Source organism: Seriola lalandi, unplaced genomic scaffold (genome assembly GCF_002814215.2).
Source record: "Seriola lalandi dorsalis isolate HSWRI2012SDOR001 ecotype SW California unplaced genomic scaffold, Sedor1 jcf7180002054560, whole genome shotgun sequence".
NCBI classification, from domain to species: Eukaryota; Metazoa; Chordata; class Actinopteri; order Carangiformes; family Carangidae; genus Seriola; species Seriola lalandi.
This window is the reverse complement of record NW_019525113.1, coordinates 156,242-168,864: the sequence shown is the minus strand read 5'-3', so window position 1 is coordinate 168,864 and position 12,623 is coordinate 156,242. Positions and strand designations below refer to the sequence as shown.

At 39.7% G+C, this 12,623-nt stretch overlaps 1 protein-coding gene across 1 annotated transcript in view; it reads left to right on the top strand.

Moving 5' to 3' along the window:
- Positions 1-12,623, top strand: part of sptbn4b (spectrin, beta, non-erythrocytic 4b) — a 75,505-nt gene that overhangs the window by 26,759 nt on the left and 36,123 nt on the right. The window contains exons 21-22 of the mRNA XM_087176557.1: positions 868-958; positions 7,168-7,314. Of these exons, the coding sequence (XP_087032683.1) occupies positions 868-958; positions 7,168-7,314 (238 nt within the window). The remainder of the gene's footprint in view (positions 1-867; positions 959-7,167; positions 7,315-12,623) is intronic.

Below are 12,623 nucleotides of genomic sequence, written 5' to 3'. Positions count from 1 at the left end.
GGGGTTTTTGTGTGTGTGTCCAACAATAGCACTGTGGTGAACCATATGGTTTTTAGATTTAATTTACATGAATTAACCCAGTGGACGTTTATTTTTCTCCCATGGTGACAAATAAATGAGCACAGTAGTACATGATGGTTTTTATGTGTTGTTTTCTGGTTCTATAATATATAATTTCACAATTATTACATTTTCAAAGTTCTTTTTCATAAAGAAATCATATCTGGTCTCTGTCTGTTTGTTGTTATCAAAATATCAATATTACAGCTGTACTTTTTTGGGCAACACCAACCCAGATTCTTCCCTGTTACCAAATTAAAGTGGTGATACTAGAGTTATTATGTCTGAGTATGTCAGGCATATAAATATGAATACAAATGAACAGATTAACATAATTGTCAGTGTATAACTGTTTGCCAAATTAAATCCAGTGTTAAATCATGACTCTTAAAATATAGACTTCATTATAACGTAATAGTATTTTCACAAAGGTGCAACAAGTAAAGTATGGCTTTTGTTGCTCTCTATAAGTGAAGAGCTCCAACAAGACTCTGGGTCAGTGTACTATATTTCATCTGATTATTGCTATAAAGAATGTATGAAGATGAAATATAATACTAATACTACTGCTTGTGCCCTCTCCTTTGACCACTTTCTTACTCGCTCATCCACATTCAGTCAGCTTTTAAAATGTTTGTAGTTTGGGAATGATTGTTCCAGTATAAGCAGGACTGGATTGTCAGTAATCTCAACACCTTGTAAAGCAAATCTAAAGTTAAACAAAAGTAGATGCCAAAATAGTATAGTTGTGTTAATTATATAGTAATTGTACCTTGAAACTTAACAGCTTGTCCATCACTATTTCAGGGGAAACCAGAACAGAGAGCTGGCCCAGCAGTGGCTGGAAAAACTGAACGATCAGTGGGAACTTCAGAGGTTTCTCCAGGACTGTCATGAGGTAGGAGGCTTCTGCAGTTGACCCTTCTTGTGCTTCTTGGCCAAGAGTGGTGTGCATCTTGGATTCAAGCCATGAAGTCCTTAGTTGTTACGTGATCTACTTATGGTTGACACTGACACATTTATCCCAGCCTTCATCGGGTCATCCTGTAAGCCTTTTGCAGTAACACAGAGGTTTTTCTTTGTTGTCTTGATGAGAGCATTGTACAGACGTTCAAAACCTCTCAATGTTGTCTCTAGGAATGTTCAAGGTCTTGGAAATCATCTTACACCCATTGCCCAATGTGCAATGAAATTATCTTCTGTCTCAGCTTTTGTGACTGCTCCCTAGTCTTCCCAAAAGTTGCAACACACCTTGAACACATCACTGGGTGATGTTTATATAAATACATCACAGCTGAATCGGGTTTTAACCCAGCTGTGGGTTGACAACAGTCTGAATATCACCACTACTGTATGTACTGCTTGATTTTGTGATCTTTGAGATGTGCTGTGCAAAACCATGTCAGAGAGAACACAGATACCAAAGATTGTACATATTTTGAGTACGGTCCTTACAGTACTCACAGTACAGTACAGTCCACACCTTATGTGTGTCGAGTTTTGTTGCACACGGGTCACCTCTGTTGGCTCCTGCAGTTTTTGCTCTCTCACCCTGCAGAGACACAGGCGTCTTTCTGGGCCAAAACCTTGTTTAGTTTCAGCAACTTTCTCTCTTTGGCTACCCTGAATAATTCAGCAGCACAGCTCCTCATCACTAATTCAGAGGAGGAAGAGTGTATCTCACTATGTACATGAGTGTGTGTGTGTGTGTGTGTGTGTGTGTGTGTGTGTGTGTGTGTGGTGTACAGTGGGCGAGTGACACTGCGTCAGTCTGTAGAAACCTGAGCTCTCAGCTGACAGGGTGTGTTCTCTTCGGTCCAGCCTGCACCCTCGTGTTTCCTGTTTCTCACTGCTGCTCTCTGTCCACTCACATTTACACTGGCCTTTACACAGTCACTTATGTTTGTTGTACACACAATGTTATCATCTACAGTTTATATTTATTGGTCTGGTCTTTATGGGTGGGACTGACACCTGATTATATACAGACTTTTGTTTGACGGTAGTTGTAACACACTCCATGCATGCAGCTGGACTGCATTTATATAGCGCTTTTCTAGTCTTATCAACCACTCAAAGCATTTTACACTACAAGCCACATTCACCCATTCACTCACACATTCATACACAGCTTTCTTCTACACATACAGCTCTTCTACCATACACTCACACTCATACACTGATGGAACAGCCATCAGATGCAATTTTGGGTTCAGGGGCCAGTTGCACAAAGCACCTTAAGTTTTCTACTTTAGTATGACACTTAAGGTTGAAGTTCTCCATGCTGAGGGAGTTACTTAAGGGTGTTGCTCAGAATCTCTTAAAAGGTTTCCTTAGTTAAGGGAAAATGTTAAGACATTTGCAGCAATGAAGGAGATTTTACAGCTCTAAAATTCTACAGTTTCCATGGAGACCATGGAAGATATAGGATACAATCAGAGGTACCTTAAGTTTATTTCCTTAGTTTAGTTGCTAAGGTCTTCTGTGCAACAGTTCAATTGACTTTAAGTGATTCCCTAAGTATAAGACTAAAATAAGGAAAATACCTTAAATATTTAAGAGAACATTTTAAGATAACCTTAAGGAGAAGACTTAAAGTTTCCTTAAAATAAAATTGTTACACAAAACACCCTTAACTCAGACTTTACTGGCCCCAGAATCTTGCCAAAGTAAACTTCAGTACGTGGACTGGAGGAGCAGGGGTCAAGCTGCTCTTTTAGAAATACTTCTCTTTTTCAACAGAGATACTGGACAAAGTGTAAAAGACCATTACTCTTAGAATAGAGCCAGCACAGCAGTTCAGTGCTATTTATTACCATATACAAAACAAAACATATTTTTTAATGGTTTGGTGCATTTTGTTTTTGTATTGTGTTTTTTATTTATTTTTTGAATTATTAATCATGTATTTTATGTTTTATTTGGTTCAGTTATTTTCTGATAACACTTGCAGTACAATGAGACTTGCAATGAGACAGTCACATGGGTTCTCAGTTCACTTGCTGATTGAATACTGTAATTTTCTGGCAACCTGCACTGGGAATTTATGACTGTGCTTGCTGTGAACAAACCCCGTCTAAAAATACTGAAAAAAAGCAGTATTTTTTCCTCTCTTATATAACCTTAAAAGTCCCTATTCAACCTGTCTGTTCCACTTTATCCACAGTACAACTCCATCTTCAGGACAATAGGGGACTGAAGAAGTGAACTCAGAGATCATACTGTCGCTTTTGCCCCGACTCACCTCTGTTTCCAGAAAAGAGCAGGTGTATGTCCAAAGGCTGCATTGCTAAACACACTGTGTCTTTATAATACACAAGGTGCAACACATGATAAGTCACTCTGTACGCATTCTCTCCAGTCTTCAGCTTGTTTGTGCTGTTCTTCTGTCAACTCTCATATTATGGATTGACAACTCTGACAGGTTATTGTATGCTCAAGTTAGACAATGTTTCGTTCACTGATAATATTTTCTCCTGGCCTAAAAATCCTTTAACTATTCTTGTTCATACAATATCTGCAGTGGACTAGTGTTTGTCCTGAGCTCATCTGTGTGACCATTTGATGATTTGTACACTCAAAAGCTATGTAAGTAAAGTGGTCTGTGAGCTGTTGAAGAAAAACACTAAATTGAATGTTCAGCCCATGAAAAAGCCTGAAGCACTGACATATTTCTGTCAACATGCGGGGCACATGCAGATCTATTTTTAGTCTTAATCCAAACCTTCTCCTGATGCCCAATCAATTAAAAAAAAGGAAATGTATATTTTAGTAGAGTTGGCAGACAAAGGGGAATTTGATTTCCCCCTGTACTGGTTGGTTGGTTGGTTGATTGATTGATTGATTGATTGATTGATTGATTGATTGATTGATTGACTTTATTGTCCACCTCAGTTGAAATTTGTCTTCGGCTTCTCCCAAAGGAGGTACAATTAAAAAATACATACAATCCACATAACAAGACACACCATTAAAACATATGATGTGTAAAACATACAACAGTGCAAATGAGCAGGTAGCAGCAGATAGGTTAAATAAATAAATACCAGAGAGCAAATCTTGAAAAAAAAAGAAATGAGTAACAAGTGTTCCCAGGTGCTGTCATTTTGTGTTCAATGCCTGTATGGCATAGGGAATAATAGACTTCTTGTACATGTTCCAGCTGGTCCTGGGACAAAGGCTTGTCCTTATTATTATATGTTATTCTTTAAAATATGTAAATAAGTCATTTCTGACTCTTGAAATCCGGTCTGTGTCAAATCTAAAATATATAAGAATGGATTTTAAGAAAAGCTCTACTTTGAAAATAATGGCAAATAATGCATTTTATAATGATGCATGTAATTACTATATTATATTATTATTATGATTAATTCTTTATCTTTTATTTGTCGATCTGAGGTTTAGTTGATAAATTGTCAGAAATGGCACAATCACAATTTACCAAATGACCGAGGTAACATTTTCAGCTTTGCTTTTGTTAATTAATTTACTTATCCAACTGATTAATGGGCTTATTATTATTTGTTCCACACATGCTCATCAACTTTCTGCAATGTGATGTCAAAGTGCCATATAGTGGTAGAGCTGTGGGTTTTCCAGAGAAGCTTTCTTGACATGCACTTTGTTCTTTCATCAACATGATGATGAAGTCTAATAACGTGATGATGAATACGAAGCTATGAATCCTCCTCCTCCCTCTCTTGTTGCCCTCTTTCCTCCTCTCCCTCCTCTTTTCTGTCCCTTTCTTCTCTTCTTACGTCAGACATACCTCCCTATCTCCTCCTCCCCCACCCATTCATTCTCTATGTTGCCGCCCCCCACACCCACACACACACCCACACACACACACACACACACACACCCCCCAACCCCACACATACAATCCCCCTCTCTTCCTCTTCGCTCATTCAATTCATTTACAGTCTCAAGGGGGGCATCAGGCTGTGACCCACCATGACCTCTACAGTCATGAGACCGATGTGTGTGTGTGTCTGTGTGTTTGTAAACTGCTTATGAGTGTGACTTTGCACACGCTCTTTTTTTGTCTCCGCATGTATGTGTGTGTGAATGTGTGAGGTGTGTTTACTCATTTTAGCTGTGTGTCCTCACCCATGTGTGACAGTGTGTGATAGCTTCTGAAAGAGGTGACAAAGTGACGAACAGAGGGGGCGTCTGACTGAAATCCAGCCCTGGTCCTTTATAGAAAAAAGGAGCAGTAAATCTATCAAACTACAAATACATCATTCGGGATAAATCACTGTTCTGTCCAATCCTCCACTAGCTGTCTCTCTCTTCCCACTATCACCCTCTCTTCTTTTCCTCTGTCCAAACCTCTACTGTTTCTCTCTCTCTTTTCTCTCTGCTTTACCACTGCAGCGGCGTCAGGCAAGCTGGAGACAGAGAGTACAGCTGCCTGGGACTGCTGCAGAGAGGAACAGAGGGATGGTAGAGGGGGGTGGTGTGTGTAGTGCGGGAGAGGAAGAATAAAACAAAAGCAGCTATAGCGGAGTCGTGAGCTTGGCTGTTAGTGGTCTTGGGCTTGCTTCAATCCATTAAACCAGCGAAAAAAAAATCTCTTCTTCTGGTTTCCACTGTTTCTTTACCCTCACACTCATCCATCCCCTCCGCTTTGACACCGTTTCAAGCCCACCTCCCCCCTCTACCTCCTCCAGCTCAGCATCATTAGCCATGACCGGTGAGCCTGGAGGCACTGCCTGCATCCCCTGCCCCCCTAAAATCCCTATCCCACTCTTTTGCTCCTCCCTCTCCTCCTCCTCCACTCCATCTCTCGTCCGACCAGCCTGCTCACTCACTCGCCTGCTTGTTGAGGGTGTGAGGCAGGGGAGGAGCGCCCGTGCGTCGGCTCGGCTGCCTGCCATTTTATTGTTTTGGGGAAGAGGTTTTTTTTTTTCCTTCTCTCAGTCATCCTCATTCTTGCCCTCTCGATCGTCACTGAACCGCCCCCGCCCCTCCTCTCTCTCCTGGTTGAGCATACGGCGAGTCCTCAGCAACACAGCAAGGAAAGAGGAGAGAGGGGAGCGCAGCCTCAGTTTGAAGTCTCCAGTCTGTCTCTTCAGCCTCCAGTATTGTTGTTATTTACCCTCATGGCTGGCGTTTTCCTCTCAGCACACCTTTTGTGTTCACCTATCCAGAAGAAGCCTCTCTTTCTGACTCCCTTTACTTTCCTTCCTCTTCTCGTTCTTTCTCTCCATCTGGCTCTGCGGTGAAGAGTGTCTTTGCATGTGTGTGACGGCAGACCAGCGAGGATGCGGATACCAGCGGCTGCCTGCAGCCGCCACAACCCCGTGGGCTGTTCCCATTAAACGGCGCTGGTAAACGAGTTATTCGCTGTACGGTTGTGTGAGGAGAGAGTGGTTATGGCTAATGGAGGTGCAGGTGGAAATGTTACCAGCAGGTGTGAGAATGCTGATGACGAAGAGATGAGGGTGCTGATGCTGACCTCAATACGTTGATGATGCTGTCAGCGCAGGCGTGAGGTGTTCTCACTGTGTGTTTGCCTCACACAGACAATATGTGTGTGCAAAATGTGCAGATTTGACTCTTTGATGGAGAGTGGTGTGTGTGGGTTGTTTACTGTGTGGGTGAGTGTTGATGCTGTGGACACTGTGATCTGTTGTGTGTACATGTGAATTCCTGCCGCCATGCTTGTTGGTACACGTGTGTCTGCCTACATGTTCCTGCTGTGTGTCATTAAATATTCATGTCTGTGTGTTTGACCTTGCATTTCCTACCATATGTGTTGCTGGTGTGTTTATTTACAGCACACTCTGTGTTGTTGTCAAGTAGCTCTTTTCACACAGAAGCCAATGAAAACATACATGTGTGAATAATAATGTACTGTAAGTGAGTGTATGATTCGCTATCAAACAAATGAACTGGACATAATTTCAGCATTTGTATGCAGCTTATTAGTGTGTGTGATAGTGTTTTGTATCCAAATCTTTTTGAGATAGGAAATCAGTTTCTACAAAACCAGCACCCCACAACAACAGTCATTTACAGTATTTATAGTCATCCAATATTGACACCTATCTCTCTTTCTCTCTCTCTCCCTTTCATTCTCTCCCTGCCTCTCTCACCCAGCTGGGGGACTGGGTGTATGAGAAGATGCTGATGGCGAGGGACAGCAGCCGAGACGAGACCCAGAAGCTTCATAAGAAATGGCTGAAGCACCAGGCTTTCATGGCCGAGTTGGCCCAGAATAAGGAATGGCTGGACAAAATTGAAAAGGTGAGTGCTGCTGGTCATCCAAACGTGTTCCTGCCTTGCTGATACAGTTTTGGCTGATTTTTTTTTTTTTTTTTCTCATGCTTGAGGGTTACTGGGTCATTCTGATGTATAGTGAGTTTTACGACCTTTGACTTCTTGGAATGGGACAAAATGCCACTGTGTGATACATAATTATGTTTGTGTATTTTATTTCGCAGTATTTGTGGGTTTTTTTTTTACAATAAGCTGCAGAGGATGTCAGGATAGAGATGGGGAGAAGTAATGACATGAAATATTGGTTTTGAGTTGTAAAAGTAAAAAGTAAAAGATATAATTTTATGGGGTTTGGTCCACTGACCTAAAGAAACCCTACACATCATAATGTGTATCATGGCATTGTTGACAGCAGAATATAGTGTTAGAAAAACAACTTAGACACTCCATGAAGAGGGATTTTAACTTACAAACAAGTGGTGAGCTATGTATACACTGTGTTTGTTCTACATCTTTGTCCTTTTGTTGTTGCAGTTTATCTTTCTTAGACGGATGTTGTCAAGATTTTTTCACACTGTTCCTTTCGACTTTAATAATTTATTATTATTAATAAGTCTATTTACACCCGGGTGAAAATAGTCACACACATATGGAATGTCCAATGGTTCCCTAAGCATTTTGTTTAAAAAGACCCCTAAAAAAACAGTGTATAGGACCGCACAAATTGTTGCAGTGCACCTTTTAAAAAAGTGACATATACGCCAGGTGGTTTGCTAAACATCTTGGCTATCCACCTTGGGTGCATATAGCAACTGCCTAAATTATTATGTCGTTTTTTCTGTTTTCTTTTTTTTTTTTTTTTTTTACAAAAGCTTCTGCTATTCTTACACATTTTCAAAGCTTTTTTTATCTTATGTTCCTTTGAAAACTCACATATCAAATTACTGAATACCACGCCCATTTGAGGCACTCCATATCGCAGAGTTTGCATTTATGATTGAGTGTTTTCAGAGATACAGTCTATACTCATCAAGTGTTACCCCTGTAACAATAACTAGAAATGAGCTAGAAAGGAGTAAATGGAAAGATTTATCTTCATTGTTGAAGCATGCAGATTCCCACTAGCTTATTGTACTAATAGCTAGCAAGAGAAAAAAATGTTGATTTTAAGACTGTAACAAATGGTTGTATTAGCTTTGTTTGGGAAGATTTATAGCAGCTGTCGAAAATCTGTTTGGTCAATGAAGGTTAAGATTTGTTAATATAATATTAAAGAGAATAATGACCTCTTGTGTCTATGTAAAAAAAAAAAAGCATGGACATCAGTCATCAAAGTTGCAAAGCCTTTCATTAATGTCAAATTTATTTTGAACTACTCTATATTATAGTCCCTCTATTAAACACTTAAGTGTTACACTTACTTAATCAAAGCGTGACAAAGCCAGTGGCAAGGACGAAAAGTATTACAGAAGGGTTTTAAATAGAGAGGGGAGCGCTGTAACCTTCATCACGGCTCTGCGTCCTGATAGGATCTATTTTATATTAAGGAGGTTTATACAGCACATCAGCCTCTTGTCTAAAGCTGCAGTCAACACAGACATAATTGAGTTAGTCTGCGTCCAAGTTTCACTGGGTTGACTTTGGGCTGTTGCTTTCACACCTTTGACTCTATGCTGTGACATAAATCTGGATGTGTAAAATCATTACTGGTCAGTAAAGCTGAAGTTCAGTGCCATGTTTCCACAGGCCATCTCTATCTCCTCACTGATTTTTGTTAGTTCTAGGCAAAGTCGCACCTAGTGTTTTATGTGTGTACGTGTGTGTGCGCCCCAGTGTTTGTCCTGTGACAGGCTGTGAGAGGCAGTGAAGGCGATAATTGAATGACATTTGCTCATGTTATAATACCACAGATGGCCCTAGATGTTATGTTGCTATCTAAGTTGTCTATACGTTTGAGCATCTCTCAAGTTGCTTTGTCTGAAATGTTTGCACCCCATCTGTTAAGTGTTATGATCCTAAGAGCAACATGAATGATCAAAGATTGTGTGTATACATCAGAGGAACCTAATTTTAGGAACAAGGTACAGGAAAATATACAGAAGATGATACATTATCCACATGGTCAGACTTTAGTTGTGTAATGCTACAGTCCATTTTTGATCTACATGTGAAACCATGCTTATGTCATGTCATCAGGCCATGTAGACAGTTGGTGGATAGCATTCACCAGTTGCCTGTTGTCAGTACAAAATTAGATATTGTTTGTGATGACTCTTCAGAGTGAGTGCAGAAGAGTGGTTGAGGTTTTTGGCTGAGGACCCATGGACGCTGATGGACCCATATGGGCTGTTGTAGAAAATCAAACCTGTGACTGTTTAGTTAGCATCTGATGGGGTATATAATATAAACCCATCCTGGCAGTACATCTGTTCTAAGGAAAGTCAAAGAACTACTGTATTTTTAGTGAAGAGAAACTGATACTAGACTTTTTATCATAAAGCTTAGCACTTATGCTGCTAACTGAAACATTAAATATGATTATACTGAGTGTGTTTCAGTCATAAAAACTCATCATACTTTTGCTTTGATGGTGCATACTGTTGACTATGTCATAATGGCTCAGTCCTCTGCAGTCTCATACTGGGCAGGGCTGAAACTGAACTCCCCTCTGGGAGCAGAGTGAACTGAGCCATGGTACAACACTGCATTATGTGTTATTATCTGTACACATACTGTTCCTTAGAAATGGTTGAGACCAGAGCTGAAGTGATGAGTCAATTAATCAATTAGTGCATGTTAATCAGCAACTATTTCCTTAATTAGTACTTGTATCCAACAAAAATTATTCCATCATTGGAGCTTTCTGCTGGCATGATGGTAAATGTCAAATGGTTGCAGCATATGCCGCATACATATACATACTTTGAATCCAGTCATGGACCTTTTGTTGCATGTCATACCCCTTCTCTCCATCCATTTGATGGTTCCAGCTTCTTACATGTGAGACAAAGGTACAGGTACTTTACTTGTTATGATATAAGTACACATGTTGATAAAGTAATAGACCATCGTTCAGCTTGAATAAAATATATTAGGCATTTAAATTTGAGCTTGCTATTGTGTAGAACTAGCTAGAGGCATTATGGGATGGAGCTGTTAAGTGAATGTGCTCATCCTGACCTGTAGGTTAGGATGATTTGATGGAATAATAATTATCATTATTAAGGTATATAGACCTTAGGCAATAAAAGAGGACAAGAAATTATTTGCACAACCACAAAGGTCACTTTTTAAACCAAAACCACCTTTACTGTTGATTTTCTGGTACAAACTGTCTTGTACAATCAGGACAGAAAAGCTTCAAATAAACCAGTGAAGTTGAGGTATTACATCATCTCTCTGTCCTTGTCCAATCAGCTCGCTGATCATTCTAACATTGTGGTTGATGGCTACACAGCTACACAGATAGGCAGCTTCACCCACTACTGCCCTATAAGCTGCTCATTAAGTCTAATTACTGTATGCCTGTTGCCGAGAACCCAATGTCTTTTTTCATTTCTCTCTACTTCTTCTTCTTTAGTGGGCACTTGGTGTAGTTGTGAGAATGTGTGTGTGTAGCTGTGCATGTTACCGTGTGTGTGCATGTCTAAAATGTGGGTTTATGATGTGGGCCAATTGGCTGACTGATGTGTGATATACAGTGATATAACGTAGAGAGGGAGCAGCGCTGTGTGGAGAGCCCTGGACTGTTATTATAATAACAAAAGGATTAAATTAGTTATAATAGGCAAAAATTATAAGTTTCTAATTTACATTTGCATTATATGCATAAATAATATAATTGGCATGATTACATTGTACAGCAGTTAAAAAATGGCTTTGGTTGTCTGAAATGTTGTCTGTAAATGATCGATGCTCTGATGTATAAAGGAACCCACTGTAGTTTTTACGCCCACAAGCTGAAGTATAAGAATATTGCTAAGTGCATTTCTTTGTTTTCATCTTCAGATGAAAGTATGAAATTTGGCTGACAGTAAAAAATAATAACCTACTGAAAATCTTAAGTTTTCTTCTTATGGTGAATTTTCTTCTCCTTGTTTTTATTTTACTAAATGTATCTTTTGTCATTATTCAAAATACAACATATGATAATGATAATAAGAGCAAGGCCTGTTTATACTGCAGAGAACCCAATCATAAATCAAAGATGATTGCTCTGTGAAACCTGTTTGCACTCAGGATAAGCCTCTTTCCCATCCTAACCAACATGTATCAAAACATGTTTAAAATCCTGTGGTTTGACCAAACTGTCACCAGAGAGAAAAATATGGTCACATTTGGATCAGATAGTGATTCTCTTTTTGCTATTTTTAAAAGAAACTATAATTTTTCAATGAAAACTACATTTTATTCCTCAACGTTTATACTCTACAGTGTAAAGACGGCTCAGAGTATGGTATGGTATGTTTTCTACACTTAAGCAACAACCTAAATGATTTAACAAAAATATTTTGTGATCATTAGTGGCACTGAAGTCCTGGTGCATTTTTATTTTTAATTCAAGAAAGGAGCATCTCGATGGAGATAGAGGAAGTGACCCACTAAGACATTTGTGGAAAGAAAAGGTTTATGCGTGTGTTCTATGGGTGTCCTCTATACAGATATGTGTGTATTCTCCTGTCTTTGTGCAGACCAATTCTTAACAATCATCAGAATTTCTTCCAAGAGCTATTTAAGGGTCAAGACTTGTTTTTCAGGCTCATGTAAATTTAGGTTTAGATGTTAGGTAGGGATTATTACAATATGTCAGATTATCATATGTCAGTGGGATCCTATTAAGAACAGACGTACAAACGGGAATACAGCTCTAGTGGTCCCAGCTCATGCTCAGCAGTAGCAGACTGTAGTCACACCAGGCCTTGTAGCTGTTGGCAGAGAGACAGGGTTTAGCCTCCGAATTCATATGTGGCAGCCATGTTCACACCACAAGCCTGCTCCATGGACGCTGCTTAGCAACTTATATATTTTTGCAAGATAACAATCATAGGATTTGGCAATACAGTTAAGGATTGGTACACATTGATGACTAGTGTTAGAAACATTATTCTGTCCTTTTGCATGGTGCGGTTGTGTCTCTCTGTTTGTGTCCTCTGAGAATCTCTGGTCTATTTATGTAATCGAGTAAGAACCCCTGTCTGCTGTGAAGGACTCTGTGAAGCACATTTCCTGTTTTTAGGGTAGTGTCAGCCATCTGTGATTACATTGGTATCTGTATTACAGTAAAATGCAGTTGTATGTACAGTAGATGCAACGGATATGTATGAGCTTTTACGAGG